General features: G+C 40.8%; 1 protein-coding gene across 5 annotated transcripts in view; it reads right to left on the bottom strand.

Annotated features, from left to right (window-relative positions):
• The window catches only part of TRPS1 (transcriptional repressor GATA binding 1), a 524,235-nt gene that overhangs the window by 309,694 nt on the left and 194,681 nt on the right, over positions 1–19,860 (bottom strand). For all 5 annotated transcript variants that reach the window (XM_033933036.1, XM_033933038.1, XM_033933037.1 and 2 more), the window contains one exon: positions 9,578–10,704. In XM_033933036.1, the coding sequence (XP_033788927.1) occupies positions 9,578–10,704 (1,127 nt within the window). The remainder of the gene's footprint in view (positions 1–9,577; positions 10,705–19,860) is intronic.

Here is a 19,860-nt window from a genome sequence, read left to right as displayed (position 1 = left end):
CCAGTGTTCAGGACCCAGGGGTTAGAGGCACAGCTCCATTGTGAATATTAAAAATTTGCAAATAACTTTAGGGTCCCCACCCCAACTCCCTCCCATCTCCCAGTCCCCTCCACAGCTTACTTTTAAAACTCTGGTGGTCCAGCAATGAAGCGGGACAAAAGCGATTTTCCTACGCTCCTGCCCCGTGCTATTTTCTTAAGAGATACTTATCTGAGAATTTGAAAATGCCCCTAAATAATATTCCTTCAATTAATACAATTTATTATCTGCCCAATAGAAAGGCTTTACAAAAGGAATCAGGAAAAAAGAATGGTCAAGAGACAGGATTGATTTTGAAAATGTGTCTTTACTTCTTGAACAAACTTTAACAGCTGACATGGGAAAAAGCTACTCTCTTGGTGTCTTTTGTTTTTGAACAGGACGCTAATATGATTCTGGAACTATATTTTTAAAATTCTCAGAAATTATTTGGAGGTCAGAAAATATGGTTATACCTCAATGTTTCTAAAACCATTCAGGAACGAAGAAAGGATTTTCTTTCCTTATGTTAAGAGACAATCAAGTTAGGTGCTACATTTCTCCTTGTAGCTGTCCTTGTAGCTGTCTCAAGTTCCCATGTCGGTCTCGCAAGACTGTGGGAACTCATGAGACCGATGCAGGAATTTGAGGTAGCCATTACTGAGAGCAAATCTGCATGGGGCAGGAGTGTATGAAAATCACTCCTGCCCTGCTTCACCGCTATACCACCAGGGCTTTAAAGGTAAGCTGTGGAGAAAGGGAATCCCCAAACCGCAATTATGGAGGGAGACCTGTACATCGAGAACATTTTTTAAAGCCACCCAGTTTATCCCACTACTGTTTTTGTCCATATCACCTATCTAACACCCTCTCCATGAAAAAGTATTTTCTGATGTTACTCTTAAGTCTAGCAACCTGTACCTTGTTGGAATATGAGCTGCATGTAGATTATGAATCAATAAGTCTATGAATATAATTTTCACATAAAACTGTTCAAGCTATCATCATTTGGCATGTATTGACTTTGCATAATGATCTTCAATTGGATCAATGCAGAGTTTTTAACATGAACCCTTATATTTGAAAGTTTTCTCTTCTGGCCTACCAAAATTAAATGAAACAACTACATATATGCACAGAACATAATCTGGTCCTTGACCCTATCCTCATCATATTGCTATCATTCCCTCACCATCTCCATGGATTTTCTTTTGTCCTTGTCCCTGTCTCCCAAGCACACAACTAGGAGCAACATCAATCAAGAATGTCTTCAACCATGCATGAATTATTAGTTTGGTTTACAAACCATCAATGGTCTGCTCATTATATGAAATCTAACCAAACAAGATGATATATTACTTTATGTTGCTTACAACTGTTGGTTAGCCCAGATAAGGCAACTAATCAAAGCTGCATATAGGAACCATGGGGGTACTGACATGTTTTCATCAGCAGAGTAATTTCAACAATAAGCTGGTTTGTTATAGCACAGGTGAAATTGTCACAAACTACATTTAATGAATGTTCTGAGCTAGAATGAAGAAATAGTGTAGGATATGACAGTTTGATCTTTAAAGTCATAATGTACACATTGTTCAGTCTGTAATCTTCTAAGTTCAATAACAAAGGTGAGCTTTCTTGTAAAAAGGGAAGATTAGGTACTTACCTTGATAAACTTTCTTTTTGTAAATAGGCACATCATTCTTGAACCTGTGGTGTGTGCACCTCTGTTATGACTTCCCTCATTCTGGGCTACACTGTAATTTCCTCAGTTGTATCAAAGCAGATGGTTAGGCCTAGAGAAGAAAATATAATAGGGAGGGGTACGGGACTCTATCCAAGGAACAAGTCTGTTCTGCTCATAGAACATAGAAACATGATGGTAGATAAAGGCCAAATGGCCCATTTATGCCCATCCGCAATAACCATTATCTCTTTCTCTCTCAGAGATCCTACGTTCCTATCCCAGGCCCTCTTGAATTCAGACACTGTCTCTGTCTCCACCACCTCTTCTGGGAGACTGTTCCACACTTTTACCACCCTTTCTGTAAAAAAAGTATTTCCTTAGATTACTCCTGAACCTATCACCTTTTAACTTCTAATCTTAATGTATATTTTCTGTAAACCGCTTAGAACCTAACGGATGTAGCGGTATATAAGAAATAAATTACATTACATTACATTACATCCTATGCCTTTTCATTCCAGAGCTTCCTTTCAAATGAAAGAGACTCGACTCATGCACATTTATATTATGTAGGTATTTAAATGTCTCTATCATATCTCCCCTCTCCCGCCTTTCCTCCAAAGTATACAGATTGAGTCTGTCCCCATAATCCTTATGATGAAGACCACACACCATTTTAGTAGCCTTCCTCTGGACAGACTCCATCCTTTTTATATATTTTTGTTATTTATTTATTTATAACTTTCAAATAAAATTCACAAGAATACATCTTGCTGCATGAAACACAGAGAAGGAAATTATTCAAGAAGGAAAAAAAAGAAAATTTCTTATAATATAACCAAATCTTAATCCCCTTTCTTAGACAACAACAACAATAGGGGTAGTCAACGTATATTACAAGGAGAAATTAAATACATATCATTTGCAGAAAAAGCTTAGTGTGAATCAATGACTGAATTATTCAAAAAAAGTCCCCTTTTCCAATCATTCCTTGACGATTTTCTTAATATCTAGGATCTGCTTCAGGTGTTCTGGAGAATAAAATGTATATTTGACATCCAAGTACCTAACCAGGCACTTACAGGGATACACAAAGAGAAATGTAGCACCTAACTTGATTGTCTCTTAACATAAGGAAAGAAAATCCTTTCTTCGTTCCTGAATGGTTTTAGAAACATTGAGGTATAACCATATTTTATGACCTCCAAATAATTTCTGAGAATATTAAAATATAGTTCCAGAATCATATTAGCGTCCTGTTCAAAAACAAAAAACACCAAGAGAGTAGCTTTTTCCCGTGTCAGCTGTTAAAGTTTGTTCAAGAAGTAAAGACACATTTTCAAAATCAATCCTGTCTCTTGACCATTCTTTCTTCCTGATTCCTTTTGTAAAGCCTTTCTATTTGGCAGATAATAAATTTTATTAATTGGAGGAATATTATTTAGGGGCATTTTCAAATTCTCAGATAAGTATCTCTTAAGAAAATCAATAGGTAACACCTGGGGCCAAAGGAAAATTCAGGAAATGAAGATTTAACCGCCGATTATAATTTTCTATCTGTTCAAGTTTCTTATGAATTAAGGTATTATCCTTAATTGTAGTTGCTTCAAACTGCTGTAAATGTAGTATCTCTTCCTGTGTTTGCCTGGCCTGGACTGAAAACTCCATTTTCATCAAGTCCACAGTCTTAGTTAAGGTATCCAACTTAGTTGTAATATTAGTTACCACTTCTGTGGACTTGGACATTTTAGTCTCCATTTGTTGCAGCAGTTGCCAGATATCATTCAAGGAAGCCTCAGTGGGACCTGATACTGTCTCAGCTCTCCTGACTGTAGACATCAGGTGTTCTGCCATTGACGTTGTGCTCTCGCAGGGAGACCCCATGTATCCACTTCCTGGATCACGAGTCTCCTGCCCCAGAGTCCTGGTTGCAGCTTGACACGGAGGGTTAAAGGTAGGCGGAGGTGAAAATGATGTTTCCAGGCCTGAAAGGGCGATAGGCTCTCCCAGACCTACGTCCAAAGCCGGGTTATCCAAATCTCCGGATACTTGCATCGTCGTTGATAGTGTCACAAAGAAGCAATCGACCGTCTGCTGGACTGGGTTAGACACTAGTGCCATTGAGGGTATGGCTCTAATCACCCCCTTCCTCTTCGCATGCGGCATACTGGCAATGCTGAAAAGTTACAGCGATTGAAAAACAGGTAATAGAGACAGGAAATTCAGCAGTTGAAAGCTCTTAACTGCGTCTTACTCTCGGCTCACATACCACCGCCATTTTGACTCCCCCGATATATGAGAAATGTTGCACCTTCGTGGCTATTTCTACAAGGCTCCTTTTTATATCTTTTCGAAGGTATGTCCTCCAGAATTGTACACAATATTCTAAATGAGGTCTCACCAAACAAAGTCTTATACAGGGGCATCAGTACCTCCTTTTTCCTACTGGCCATACCTCTCCCTATGCAACCTAGCATCCTTCTAGCTTTCATCATCACCTTTTCAACCATTTATAAGATGAACCATATAACATATAATGAGGTGGAACGAACAAGCCACCTACCTGGGTGCAACCTGCACTAACAATCTTGGAGCTTTGGAGAATGTTTCACGGACTCTTCAAAAAAGAAGTGGTCTCCCCTATCCTTGCATTTGTTGGGCAGATGAAAAAAACAAGTTATCTGGTAATATGGACACGTCAAAAAGAAAGCAGGATAATGTACATCTTCATGATGGGCTTCAAGAATGATGTGCCAATTTACTAGAAAAAAGATCATCAAGATAAGTACCTAATCTTCACATCTAATGCAATAGACACATCATTCTTAAACCTGTGGGACATACCAAAGCAATCTCCTGAGTCTAAAGTGGGACAGATGAGCCTGCTGAAAGTACTTAAGGTCCGAACACGATATCCAATTTGGCCACTGCATCCACTCTATAAAAAAACTTTGTTAAAGTATGAGGGAAGGACCTTAAGGCCATGTTATAAATTACTTCAGGGAAAACTACTATGAACTGTGCCCAGGAGGATGCTACACTCCTAATGGAATGTGCCTTTAAGGATACAGGAGGTCGCATTCCACTGCCGATATAAGCCAAAGAAATGTTGGTATGAATCCATCTAGAAATAGTCACTTTAGAAGCTGGCTGGCCCCAGCGGCTAGTACCCACCAGTACAAAGCGATGATCAGACAGTTGAAACTCATTAGTCACTTCTGGATAACGAAGCAACACTCTGCGAACATCCAAGAATTTAAGAACTTTGCCACTCTTCTTGGACCTCCAAGGGCATGAAGGCAGGCAATTGTACTTCTTGGTTGATATGTAAACTTGAGACTACTTTCGGTAAGAAAGAGGGGGCTGTTTGCAAGGCTATCCCAGATTTTTTTGCAGAATAAAGCTTGCAGCTCAATCATGTAGATGTGACCACCACTAAAAACACTGTTTTAACTGAAGCCTTCTCTAAAAGATCATATGGAGCTCTAGTAAGAGCCAGCAGAATGACATTAACATTCCACGATGGAAAAGGCCGACGTACTGGAGGATGTATACATAACGCTCCCTTCGAGAATCTGGACACACCTGGGTGAGAGGCCAATGGCCTTCTATTAATCTAGGGCCTGGAGCACAAAATACCTGCTCTCTGTATTTTGAGGGATCCAACCAACAGGCCTTTTTCAAGCCCCTCTGAAGCGCTAGGAGCAGCAACACAAAAGACAAACATGAATAGGATGGAGGAGTGGTAGACCCTTTTCGATTTTCAGAGGGTTGTGTTTGTGAAGAGCTAGCTAAAATAAAAGTAGACAAAGCGATGGGGCTGAATGGTGTACATCCTAGGATGCTGAAGAAACCTGGGGAAGTTCTGGTGGCTCCACTGACTGACCATTTCAATGAGTCTCTTGAGTCAGGAGTGGTACTGGAGAAGGGCGGATGTGGACCCTCTCCACAAAAGTGGAAGTAAGGAAGATGTAGGGAATTACAGGCCAGTAAATCTGACTTCTGTGGTAAGCAAATTAATGGAAACACTTTTAAAACAGAGAATGGTGAAGTTTTGGGAATCCAGCGGATTATAGGAGTGAAGGCAACATGGATTCACTAGAGGTAGGTCTCATCAGACAAATCTGATCAATTTCTTTGACTGGGTGACCAGAAAATTGGATAGAGGGAGTGTGCTAGATGTGGAGTAATTAGATTTTAGCAAATCCTTTGACACTGACGTCTAATAAATAAACTGAGTGTGCTCAGGATGGGTCCCAAACTGTTGGGCTGGGTCAAGAACTGGTTGAGTGGAAGGCGACAGAAGGTAGTGATCAATGGAGATTGCTCTGAGAAAGGGATATTACCAGTGGTGTGCCTCAAGGTTTTGTTCTTGGGCCTATTCTTTTTAACATTTTTATAAATGATATTGCTGCAGGGTTGTCGGGTAAGATTTGACTCTAGATGATAGCAAAATCTGCAATAGAGTAAACATCCAGGATGGTGTGAACAACATGAAGAAAGACCTGGCAAAGCTTGAAGAATGGTCTGAAATTTGGCAGCTAAACTTTAATGCTAAGAAATGCAAGGTCATGCATTTGGGCTGCAAAAATCGAGGGAACAGTACAGTTTAGGGGGTGAAGAACTTAAGTGCATGACAGAAGAGCAGGACTTGGATGTGATTGTATGTGATGATCTTAAGGTGGCCAAACAGATTGAAAAGGTGACTGCAAAGCTAGAAGGATGCTAGGGTGCAGAGGGAGAGATATGGACAGTAGGAAAAAGGAGGTATTGATGCCCCTGTACAAGACTCTGGTGAGACCTCATTAAGAATATTGTGTATAACTCTGGAAGCTGCACCTTCAAAAAGATATAAAAAGGATGAAGTCGAGGAGATATGATAGAGACGATTAAATACCTACGTGATGTAAATGTGCATAAATCGAGTCTCTTTCATTTGAAAGGCATAGATGAAGTTAAGAGGTGATAGGCTCAGGAGTAATCTAAGGAAATACTTTTTTACAGAAAGGGTGGTAGATGCGTGGAACCGTCTCCCAGTAGAGGTGGTGGAGACAGAGACTGTGTCCTAGTCTCTGTGTTTGATTTCAAGAAAGCATGGGAGAGTCACATGGGATCTCTTAGAGAGAGGAAGAGATTATGGTTACTCCGAATGGGCAGACTGGATAGGCCATTTGGCCTTTATCTGCCATTATGTTTCTATGAACCAAAGGAATCTGAGCCGTGCCCGGGTCTTCGTTCTTCTGTGCACACCAGCCCTGGAAGGTGGCCAATGTTGTCTGCTTCTTAGACCTTAGAAGAATGGCAGTATCCACTTCTGAATAGTCGTTGCGCGCTCAAGAGCCATACCATAGGACCAAAGTACTCTGAATCAGACAAGGTGATTGGGCCCTGTAATAGTAACTGGATGACAAGGTAGTCCGAGGCCCTGGTCCCTCTGTAAACGTACCAGATCTGCATAACACGGGCACCTAAGACAGTCTGGTGAAACAAGAACTACCAGTCCTGGTGTGACCTTCTCCACAGGATTCTGCCTATCATGAACCATGGAGAGAACACATACAAAAGCCCTCCTTGTGGCCAAGGCTGCACCAGGGCATCCAAGCCGGCGCTTCCTGGCTCGTATCTTTGGCTGAAAATCCAAGCCACTTTCCTGTTGGCCGCTGACACCATCAGATCGAACGCTGGGTGTCCAAACAACCTACAATGCTGTGAAATACCTCCTGAGATATATAGCCCATTCTGCGGGGTCTAGAGTCTGCCGGTTGAGAAAATTTGCTTGCACATTATCTATTCCTGCTACATGTGCCAACGAAAGAGTTAAAAAATGGATCTCTGCCCACTGAAACAACATTTGAACTTCCAAGTATAGTGGAGCACTCTTGGTATCTACCTGCAAATTGACATAGGCTACAGCCATTGCATTGTCTAAGAAAATTCATACCACTTTGCCCAGCAGTGAGCTTCTGAATGCCTGCAGTGCCAGGCGAATGGCTCTCAGCTCTAAGCGGTTGATCAACCATTTCCTCTATTTGGGGTTCCAACATTCCTGCACCTGATGACCCTTGCAATGCGCTCCCCAGCCATATAGAATAGGCTGGCAGCTGTCATCAAAATAACCCATGTGGAGATGTGAAGCGGCACTCCCTGAGATAGCGACTGCGGCTCTAGCCACCAGTTCAGACTGTGACACACTTCCATTGTTCAAGGTAGGGGGCATCTGTAACACAACCATTTGTGGAGACCAACAGGATAAGAATGCATCCTGGAGAGGGCATAAATGTGCTCTCATCCAGGGGAACACTTGCTACCATGGACCCCAACACGTGCAAGTAATGTCAAGCTGTCGGTGTTGGCCTGTCCTGAAACTCCCTGATCTAATGTGTGAACTTTCTTCTGTGGACTTCCAAAAGAAAAACTTTGTTTTCCTTTGTGTTGAATTCAACACCCAGATACTCCAGGATTGTGTCAGCTCCAGATGGCTGTCCTTCCTTCAGATTTGAACAGAGCTCATATTAGCCAATCAACTAGGTAAAGATGCACCTGTACCCTCTTCTTGTGGAGGTGTACTGCTACTACGATCATCATCTTGGTGAAGGTGTGTAGCACTGGAATGGTCGAGAACTAGAAGTGCTGCTCTACAACATGGAGTCTCAAGAACTTCCTGTGATCCAAAAAACTAGGAATATGCAGATAGGCCTCTGTCACAGCCTGTACTCATTGTGCCATGCAGGTGTTGGAAGCTGCTCTGGCTGAAATGGCATCCAGAGAATTTCTGCCTCAGACAAGCCTGGAAACCCAGATAGCTTTCTTCTTCAGACTGCCCCTCAGTCCAACCAGCTGGACTAAAACCTCAACCCCTACTGGATCCCGTGCACGAAGTCGGGGAGGATCCCCAGTCAACACCTGATCTTGATGAAAAACCACCACAGGGCCACTCAGCCTGCACTCAAGCTTTCTGAAGACAAAACCTGAAGCGAGCCTAGCTCCCAAGGGAATGGTCCCTGAGTCCCTGAACTGATAGTACAGTAAGTCAAGCAAGTACCCTGCAAAGCAGGCTGCCTCTTGGCTTCAGACTACTGTTCTCAGAGCCTGTTCTCCTGCAGCCAGAGATGTCTCTGGGATAGTCTGTAGCACCAAAAAGCCTCATGATTAGGAAAACCCCAAAATTAGAGGAAAAATAAACACAAGCACAACAGAAAGGCTCTTACCATCTTATGTGAATGGCATAAAACTGAGGAATTATAGAACAGCTTGGAGTGAAGGGGACGCAGAGCAGAAAAATGTAAATGAGGTTCTCTACACCAGATCTTGTGATCAGAAGTACACAACCCACAAGTTCAAGAATGATGTGCCTATTGCACTAGAAGAATGTATTATAATTGGGCTCGTAGACCATTACATGACGGAATAAAATTGAAGCCTGATTCCATTGCCAGACCAACAGCAACATGAAAATGCAGTTAATCAGTGAGGAAAAGATGATCATGTTCTAAAAATTCTTCAGGATCCTATAATTCTTAAATTGCAACAAGAAAACAGTGTGTTACAAAAATACAGATTACCATTCAGATGTGTTATTTTACCAATAACTTGTGCTATTTTAGCACTGGTCTCATTTTATTTAATGAGATCTAGTTACTAATAACTGGGGTTACCCCCTTAATGGTAGCCTACGTTGAGAAATTCCCCCTTTCCATCCCAAGCAATCAAATGACAAATATGGTTAATGATGAAAATGGGGAACTACATGTGGTATTTGAAATGAGACACAAAATTTTAAAGTTCTGAGTTAAGGTGGCTTAACATTTATACCTAATTAACACCAGCACCTGGAGCATGGCTATATTGGTTGTTTTCCCACTTCTTCCTTACCTGTAGTGTCGTGAAATCTCCTCTTCTACCTGGGTAATAAAGTCACATTTGGTGCATGAATGTTCTTTGTTCTCCTGGACATTTCCTTGTCCCTCCATCACCTGCAAGTGATTCACTTCCTGTTTGACAGTAGATGCCTGGGCTTCATGTGCATTCTCATAATGGAGGAGGAGTACATCTACATCAGGAACGGAGAATGAGCACTGATCACACTGGTGTTTGACTCTTGCACTTCCCGTTACTCCAGCAGACAAATGCAACAGCAAGAGAGCACAGTGGGAACAACTGCCCTTTCGGCATGCAAAGGGGTACGTAATTTCTCCAAGGTGTTTTTCAGGCGTGCAGAGGCCTCGAGGACAGAACTGACAGTGCTTAATTGTACATTTGTGAATATTGTGCAACTGCTGGTAATGACGCAACAGTGGCCCCACCACTATAACGTCAGGGCCATGATTCTTAGAGTACCTATAGTCACAAAATTGACAATTATAGCTGGTCACCATGCTATCCTCTGCTGTTTTGCTGGAGAAATCTTTCTTTTTTGTCATGCTAGCGCCCTTTTCTGTTTTTACAGTGATCTCAACATCAGCATCTTTAACCATATCATTTTGATTGTTGACCAATTCCCTAGACAGTTTATTTGAATCTGAATTAAGGCTTCCTGAATGGCCAACACCATGCTGATTGCTATGATGTTCTAAAAGCTTTAACATACTGGAGGACTCACAGCTGAAACTACAAAATTTGCACCAATAATAACTGGTGCCCTCAGTGCCATTTTGCTTAGATGAATCAATTGGTTTGATGGACACAGCGTATCCCACTGGGGTATCATCTGCTGCTTTGACAGTGATTTTGTCCTGCCATTTTCCCATATCTGTGGAATCACAAAATTTAGGGGTTGGGCTGCATTTATTGGAGGTTTTCTCAGCAGGTTTACTACTGTCTGAGGAAGAAAGGGCCACTTTAATTTTATTTGGGTGCGTCTGTAAGAAGTGCTGCTCCAGCTCAGTTGACGAGTTTCCCATGTAGGTAAAGTTGCAGAACTTGCAGCGAAAGTACTTGGTGTTGCCTTGGCAATCTGGAGTTTTGCGCCCAATGCCAATAAAGGTTCCAGCTAAGACAACCTAAGAGAAATAGGGGGAAAAGGGTAGGAATGATTTTAATGATACAATAAACTCACAGCAGAATGAAATACCCACACCCAAACCCACACCCTTAGAACAAACCAATACAGAAGGTAATTTTATAAGAGAATACATGAATATGAAAGGCATACACCCCCAAATTCTATAAAGTGTGCTTAAAGTTAGGCACTTCCATCTGCACTTAATTGGCATTTAACACCTCAAAATTGACATTAATTGGAGTTGATTGAAAGTTAGGTTCCTAGTCCAAAGCACCTACCTAAAAGTAGGCATGATTAGGGATGGAATGTGGGAGTGTTTTGCAGTTAGCTACCTGTTATTGACTTAAGCACAACTGTGCGCCTAACATAGATGCATATATTTAGGCCAAGAAAACCAGCATAACAATGGTGCATCAAAAAATTAGGATGCTTAGCAATGCTCAACACCGCTTAGGCAGCGCTAAGCACTATTCTATACAGTGCATCTTTTATAGAATTATACTTGGCGCTGATTTTTTAGGTGGCCTATTTTATAAAGGACCCATCAACAAAACTCAAATCCTTAAAAACATCTTCTAAGAAAAAATTTAGGACCATCAGAAGAGGGTAGAAACCAATTGTTATTCAACCTACTGTAAGTTCCACAATATCTTGACATTGGTATGTATTGTCTTCTTTGGTAGCCTATCAGTAAGAAAAACATGGAATTGGAAATGTACGAGGATATTGGGAGATTATCACTTACTAGGCAGTGATCATGATTTTCAATTAAATTGTCAGAACATTTTTGGATTTATACTCTCTAGTTACTTCCATGAAACTAAAGGGAGACTTCGATTAAATGATGTTGATTTAAGATGGGCACAGTTGATCATGTGATATGCAAGAAGGAATGTGCTGATGCTGTTTTCTTTGCCTTACAAAGAGGAGATCTGCAGCTGACATTATTGGAGACCCTGAAGCAAAGCTATATGCTCAAAGCAGTATTGTGTCGAGATAATTTAGAAGTTAGATTTTTGAGGATATGAGTTTTGCTGATAAGTGTTTGAATATTTTCTCACACAACTTTGGAGTTATGTTTCCTTTGTAAAAAAAAATTTTAAATGCCTATGCAGCTTTACAAATTAAACCTAATTAGACAAAAATATTTATACTTACTACAAGTCATGCATTATTATATGTGTGCATACACCAGTAAGAAAAGGTGTGTATTTAGTAAATATCAATCATACTTCTGCAGAAGCATATACATTGTATATAAGATTCCTGTATGCTTACTTTTTACACCTATATGCCTATAGACAATTTCATAAGCACCTACTTAAGCACATAAATTGCTGATCTATACACTTGAATCCTTTTAAAGGATTATCCTCTTATATGACAGGTGTACATGTAAAAGGTTCATAACCAGTTAATCCATGGCATGGATTAACCAGTTAATCATGCCAGTGTTGCCATTAGTTTTAACAACTACTTAGATAAAAGATAAGATTATACTAGTCAACACTTGATGAAATTCCGCAGAGGATTGTTCGCTTCACCCTACTGTTCTATACTTCTGTCAACCCCAGCACCTATCTCCTATCTCTATTCACATACCAGCATGTTACTCTAAACTCACAGGTCTATATGGTCAAAAACCTCGATGGTGAAATCCCCTCAGAACTACATGGGTGAATTGTGCCAAAGGCACTGGCTCCATCAACCAGTTGACTCCCACCTGAGAATTGGCATCTGCAGCCCCAATCACCGAGGTCTTGTCACAATAGCATGCATACCACACCCATATGCCACCCAAATTAGATGAAGCTATAATTGAATATAAAGGAATTCTATTAAATGCATTAACACATTTAACTTCAAGCCAATAAAATGTCAATTTATTATCTGGAAAACTTTTATTTTAATAAAGTGCACGCAGAATGGATGGATTTAAAAGAAATCTGACTGCATACAAATGAGAAAAGAAATCCACGTTTTAATTTTGAATCACGCTGCTGAATTAGATGAGTTTTAACAGGGAAAGGAAAACAATAGGAGAGCGATATTCAACAGATTACAAAACGTAAAATCTTCTACAGATAAGTTAACCATATGAAATTATAACCATCCGTCTACATTTAAATAGGTCAAGTTATTATAGGCATTGAGCTAGAGTATATTTAGAGCAGTATATCTCAAACTGTGTGCCTCCTGAGATTCCAAGTATGCCACGGCACACTGAAGAGGAAGAGAGGCACCTGCCAGCTGACTTCCCTACATGGTATAGCGCCAGTGCTTCCCGATTCACTGAAGGCCTGCATGTTTCCCCCTTCTCTCTAGCATCCTCTGTTATCCCCCTGGCCTCACCTTTAAAGCTAATTACAGCAGTCTGCAGAGGATCACCGGTAGGTAAAATGATTTTATTTTCAATAGTGACTGAAATGCGTCAGTTTTGAGAATTTATATCTGCTGTGTATATGAAAAATGAATGGAAAACATTGCATTATAATTAGTAAAGGGGATGGGATCTGGGGCAGCATTTGGGTGGGCCTGGGGAGGTCTGTGGTTGGGGTACTCAGTTGATATTTGTTAGACTTAGGGGGTACTTAGCTTGAAGTAGTTGAGAAACACTGCTGTAGGCAATCAGCTGGCGCCAGTGCCTCGCCTTCTCTCCAGCCCTCTTCCCTACTGGTATCTCAGGGCCCATCTGGAGGGCCTCTGCACATGTGCAGACATCGACGTGATGATGTCACACAAATGCATGATGTCATCAAGGCAACGTCCACGCACTTCTGGGTGCCACAAGCACTGGCCACTACCTTTAGTGTGCCCTAGCTCAAGAAAGTTTGAGAGACACAATTATCTGACAAATGGAACTGATAGGTTATTGGATAAGTGAAAAGTCAGATAATATAGAAAAAAATGGATGATGCAGTATATAAAACCAAGATTTAGTTTAGTTTAGTTTAGATGAGGAATAAAAGGCATATTGAAGGAATGTTTTAAAGGAAGCAGTAACAAGAGTTTACATGATTGTGTCCAAAAGTCTTACCTAGCAGTGCTGCCTTTAAACTAAATATAATGTCAAGAGAGGAACATGCATGCATCTCAGTGATACTTCGATGTTATCTAGGTATGTCAGATAATCCAGGTGGTCACAGATGTGAAGGTTGTACAAGTGAGACTCTTCTGCACGTGTTATACCAATAGAGGGCAATTACATTTAGGCACCCTGAGTGTGTACGGTAAGGCCCTGGTTCTATAAAAGGCGCCCAAATCAAGCCTAAAGTTAGGCGTGCTTTAGGCACCCAATCTAAGTGGTTAATGAGCAAATTAAGGGTCTTAACAAGTGATAATTGGTATTTAGGCGTCCAAAGGACATAGACGCCACTTAGGCGCAGCCACAATTTCAGGGACGTCCATGTTTAAAATTTGCACCTAACTGAATAGGCATAGGCATGGAATGGGTGTGGTTTCAGCAATGACTCAATTTGGGCGTCCTTCGATTCATTTACATAACACTAAGGGCTCCTTTTACTAAGGTGTGCTAGCGTTTTTAGCGCACAAAGGAAATTACCGCACGCTATGCTTCTAGAACTAACGCTAGCTCAATGCTGGTATTAAGGTCTAGCACGCACTATTCCGCGTGTTAAAGCCCTAGCGCACCTTAGTAAAAGGAGCCCTAAGCGACCTAGGGCGTCCATATCATGCCTTTATTGTAGGCGAATGAAAACCAGGTCTACTTTTGAACTTAGTTTGAGCTTCAAATAGATCTGAGTTCTATGGACGGAACTTAGGTACTCTTTGGACATTCTTAATGTGATCTGCTAAATAGCTCTCTGGGATTTATTTTTGCTTTATTAATCTCACAATACATTTAATAAGGCACCACATAAACAGGGCACATCAAAACAGATATATTGCAAGCAAAACCTTCTATTTTTGTGGACAAACAGCAATGTTATTTGCTAATTAGAGGAAAAGATCCATTAACTTAAGCACAGCACATGAAAAATATAGCTTTAGTTTTCTTGCTAAAAAGTTACCCTTTTTTCTGACTAAACAGTTGCTGCAATCAGCTCATTCTTGAAAGCAAAAAAAGCACATGACAAAAATATATAGATTGCATATGTAACTTCATTTACAAAAAATTAAAAACAGATATAGACCTTAGCATAGTCAAGGAGCACCTGACTGCACTGTGTCTCTGACTGCCCTGTGAGATGATCGTTTAGGGATCTGCTATGCTATCATATCACAGGGCAGTCAGAGACACCTGCCTGGAAGCTGCTATAGCTCAATAAGTAAAAGCCCTGTGCTCCTCTTCCAGAGATCATGGATTTGAATCTCAACCCCCCCTCCCTAGTACATATTTTAATTGTGGCATTCTACCTTGCAGGTGCACCTTGATAATCTCACAATGAGGTCACCACTGTGCAGCTGCAAACCTCCATTTGCAATGAAGTAGAAGCCATACTAAGGTCTGTATTTGTTTTTTTCTGTTTTTAACCTTTTGCAAATGAAGTTATGTATGCAATCTATATATTTTTGTCATGTGCTTTATTTACTGAATCCATCTGTTTCAAGAATGACCTCATTGGAGCAATCTTTCGTGAGAAAAAAAGGGTAGCTTTTTAGCAAAAAACATAAAGCTGATTTTTTTTTTCATGTGCTGTGCTTCAGTTAATGAGGGTTCCTTTTACAAAGCCGCGTTAGCGGTTTAATGCATGTAATAGCGCGTGCTAATTTGCCGGCTGCGCTAGCCACTACAGCCTCCTCTTGAGCAGGCGGTAGTTTTTTGGCTAGCGCGGGGGTTAGCGCGCACTAAAAATGTACGTGCAATAAAGCTGCTAATGTGGCTTCGTAAAAGGAGCCCTGAATCTTTTCCTCTAATTAGCAAATACCATTACTGTTTGCCCAGAAAAATAGAAGGTTTTGCATGCAATATTTTTGTATTGATGTGCCCTGTTTATGTATTGGCTTATTAAATGTATTTTGAGCTTAATACAGCAAAAATAAAAAACAAAGAGCTTTTTAGCAGATCGCATTAAGGACATCCAAACTGTGCCTATGTTCCGTCCTTAGAACTCAGGTCTATCTGAAGCCTAAACTATGCTCAAAAGTAGACTTCCTTACAAGGCCTATAAGACCCAGTTTTACAATTGCTATGCAGCTTGCTAGCTCATTCTGTAGCACACTGGTTAAACCTACAGCCTTCTACCCTAATGTTGCTGTTTCGAATCCCAATCACTCTGTCTGATAGAAGAGAAATAAATAAAAGCATTAAAGAGATCCAACTCCCAGTATTGCAATTATAATGAAAAACAGCATAAAATCACCATTCTAATAACATAATAATATTATAACATTAAGGACATTGTTTGGACGTCTAAATCTCACCTAAATCTAATTCTCTAAAGGATGCCTAAAAAGTTAGGCATCTAAACGGGCTGAATGCTGCTCAGCGCGATTCTTAGGCGCCTAACTTTAGACGCATTTTGTAGAATCAGGGCCTATCTATAGTATAAAGGGAACCTATGTTTCTAGGTTTGTTTATATTGTAGAATACTAGCATAATCCAATATTGATGTATCTAATGTGTAAGGTTTCTGTACTTACGCCAGCCATAAAGCTTGTGTTAAGTGCAAGCACCTAAAAGGCCAAAAGATACTTGCATAACTCATAGTACTGGGAATCCAGTTTATGTCCCACCCATGCTGTGTCCCTGTGCATGCCATTCCCCCCTGCAAATACATACTCTGTGAGTTAAGTGGGTATTTGCAGAATAGTATTTAGGCAGAATTTCTGCATTTACTGTATGTGAATATGTGAGCTCGTACACATGTTATCTGCCATTATTCTAAACATTTATGTTTATCATGTGGGTAAATGTAGGCACCTAGATTATACTGTAGAATTTACTTAGTAATAAATGGATTTCATCCCTATGTAATTCCTCTTCCTATACAATAAATCCCAACCATATTTAAATTTATATGACCATTCTGAACTTATATGCATTCTGAAGTCTTCAGAATATTGGACCCCCCCAAGGCCCCCCCCCTCAAAAAATAAAACAAAACACATTTTATGCTATGGTACCGAGGTTAAAATACTATGAGGTGTTTGAGGAAGTGACACATCTGAGCTCTAAGGAAGAGAGAAAAAAAGCTGCCACTGTTGTAATCAAAGCCTGTGCAGGTCTGGGAATGAAGAGATACATGAAAAATAAAGCAAAAGGTCAAGACTAAAAGTCTGGTATATCTTTTCTTGCTGTTCATGTATTAAAGCCAAAAACGTGTAACACAATATCAATAAAGTGTGAGGTGTGGAGGTGATAATATCACAGCAAAAACCAAAAAAACACTCCACAGAAAAATAATCAAATTCAAACACCAAACAAATTTGTGCACATGAAAGAAAAAGCCTTACTATCGAGTGAGTCACAAGACCCTACCTCCTCCCCATCATAGGAATAAAAATCTTTCATGAACGCACAATTTCATTATTTGTTTAATGTGTCATGTGAAAAATAAGTGAAAAAGATTTTCTACTAACAAAACTTTCTATTATAGCATACAGGATTCAAATCGGAGAGTGGGTCAACGATTGTTTCTTGGCGTTCTACCACTGCCTCAGGACCACAGAACCTGACACAAACACCAACAATCGAGCAGTATACTGGGAAATAGATATACTGAGTCATTCTATCCAAGTGGTTTTACACAGCTATTCTGTCCTTTATAGTAGTTTCTTAATTAAAGAAAACAGTTTTAAATAAAGCAAAGGTAGATGTCAGAAAACTTAAAAAGCTCTCCAACACAACCTCATGCACTCCGGAATATCATTCTCTTTAACTGTTCTTATTAATTAAAGAACACCAACTGCAAGAAAGCAAGAAAGGTTACCGGAGCACACATCATTAAAATCAGTGTTGTCATAGCAGTCTCCTACCTTTCCCATGAGCGAACACCACCTGTGCCATTATGTCACAGAGTGAGAAGAGAGCAGAGCAAAGAGCAAAGATGCTGTGGAAATGGTGATGGGAGGTTGCTATTAAGCTTTTAAGCACATCGTGAGAAGAATCCTTTCAAGAAGACAGCACATTATTTCTGAGGTGTGGAAATCTACATTAAAGTTCAAAACACTTAAACACCCACATAATACTCTTCTGCCTAGTCCCTTTTGGAAGAACTAGCACAGCAGTCCAGCAGCTTCACATCCTGTATTCCATATTTCCTAGATGAATAGAGAGTACAAGAGCACTCCAGTTATACAGATAATACTCCTATTCCACTGTATAATCTTACATGCATATTTTTGCACTTAACATACAAAATTGTAAGTATGGGTTATAAAATACTGCCGGTGCACCTTAATTGTCTAATTACGTGCAAACCAATAATTGGTTAATATCGGAGATAACTGACACTAAGTGGCCCTAATTTGCAGTTTATATAATGTTAGCCCCTAGGTTCTACATTACACAGATGTGGATGTGGAAGGTAATGCACTTTCAAAAAAAAGCAGACTCACCGATTCAGTGACTCCTGATATGCCTCCAGGCGTCCAAACGTAGCAGCAGTGGTGGCGGTGACTGGCTTGGCAGAAGCAAAGCGATTAACAGGCTTCTCCTGGCCTGTCCCGCCAGGGCCTTCCCTCTGCCTCGTCACCAATGAAGCAGCAGAGATAAGCCTTTGTGGGCAGGCCACGAGAAGCCTGTTTACCACGCTGCTTCTGCCAAGCCAATCACCGTGGCTTTATGAGCAGCTATAAATTATATGTATTCACTACTATGGCTCAGTGACTATCACAACTAAGGATCTGATATTTTGGGAAACATTTTTTAATGCTGTGGTAGTTCTGCATACAAATTTTGAACATAATCTGAGACATAATGATGGGGAGCTGCACATAAAGCCACCACCACTGCTGCTACTTTAGGAGGACCAAAGGGGGGGAGTCGGTCAGGAGGTGCTGCACAGGGGAATAGGAGGGATGAAAAGCTGCTACATAGTTGGTACACGGAGGAGAATGAGAGAAAAAGAGGGCTGGGACAGATGGTGCAGAGTGGGGAGAGAGAGAAAAGAAACTAAACTAAAACTTAAGTTTATAGGCCGGATCATCCCCATAAGTTGGAGCTCAACTCGGTTAACAATCATTAGTTAAATTACAATAAAGAAACAGAGCCAAAAAAATCATTGACATAAAAGAGAAAGACTACTTAACAGAGCTAGTTCATTAACTGCTTTGAAAACAGCAGTGTTTTAAGAAATGATTGAAAATAATCTAATCCTCTTATCTTCAATGGAATACAATTCCAAATCTCCGTTAGCTTGAAAATATAAGAATTCCCCAATTTACCAAAAGATATGGCAGTGGATAGGAAGGTCCAGAGATGGAAGATGTATGGTGAGCACGGAAAAAGAAGAATACGTCAAATGGGCAGGAGACCCTGGAAAGCGAGTTAATAGAAGACAAACAGAAACCAGAGCCTGGGACCAACGTGATTTGAATAATAAAATGACCAGACAGTGAGCGTGAGCTAGGACCTAACAGAGAGAGTAGAGAATGACAAGGGGACAAATTTTTCCCTGTCACTCATTTTCCCGTCATATCCCAGTGAGTTCTTTTCCTGTCCCTGCCCCATCCTGCAAGCTCCATCCTCATCTGCACAAACCTCAAATAGTTTAAAATTATAAGTGTTTGAGGCTTGTGAGGTTAAGGCCGAGCTTACAGGAATGGGACAGGAACAGCGATAAAACTCACGGGGATAGGACAGGGAAATTGAATTCCTGCAGGGATGGGGAAAACTCGCGGCAGCGACTGACTGGGTTAGCAGCAGGGCAGAAGTATGGAAACCTCGCTCCTGCCCGCTAAACCTCTGGACCACCAGGGATTCCAGTGGCAGAAGTACGATGGACAGGGCAGGGAGGGGGGACAGGGTGTACAGCCTGGTAGCCCAGCAGAGGTCTGCAAAAGTCTGTGAGGGGAACGGGTGGGTACTGGTCCAAATATAAACCGGGACCCCCATTTTTGGGCCAATAAATCCCGGTTTATATTAGAGCATATATGGTACAACATTTCTTCTGTAAAGACTCATATTTAGTGAGGAAATGAGCTCCATGATGAAGCCAAACTCGGCATGCTTGATCTAGCTTTGCTCCTG

Source organism: Geotrypetes seraphini, chromosome 2 (genome assembly GCF_902459505.1).
Source record: "Geotrypetes seraphini chromosome 2, aGeoSer1.1, whole genome shotgun sequence".
Taxonomy (NCBI): Eukaryota; Metazoa; Chordata; class Amphibia; order Gymnophiona; family Dermophiidae; genus Geotrypetes; species Geotrypetes seraphini.
Note: the sequence above shows the minus strand (reverse complement) of the source record. Positions and strands in the feature narration are given on the sequence as shown.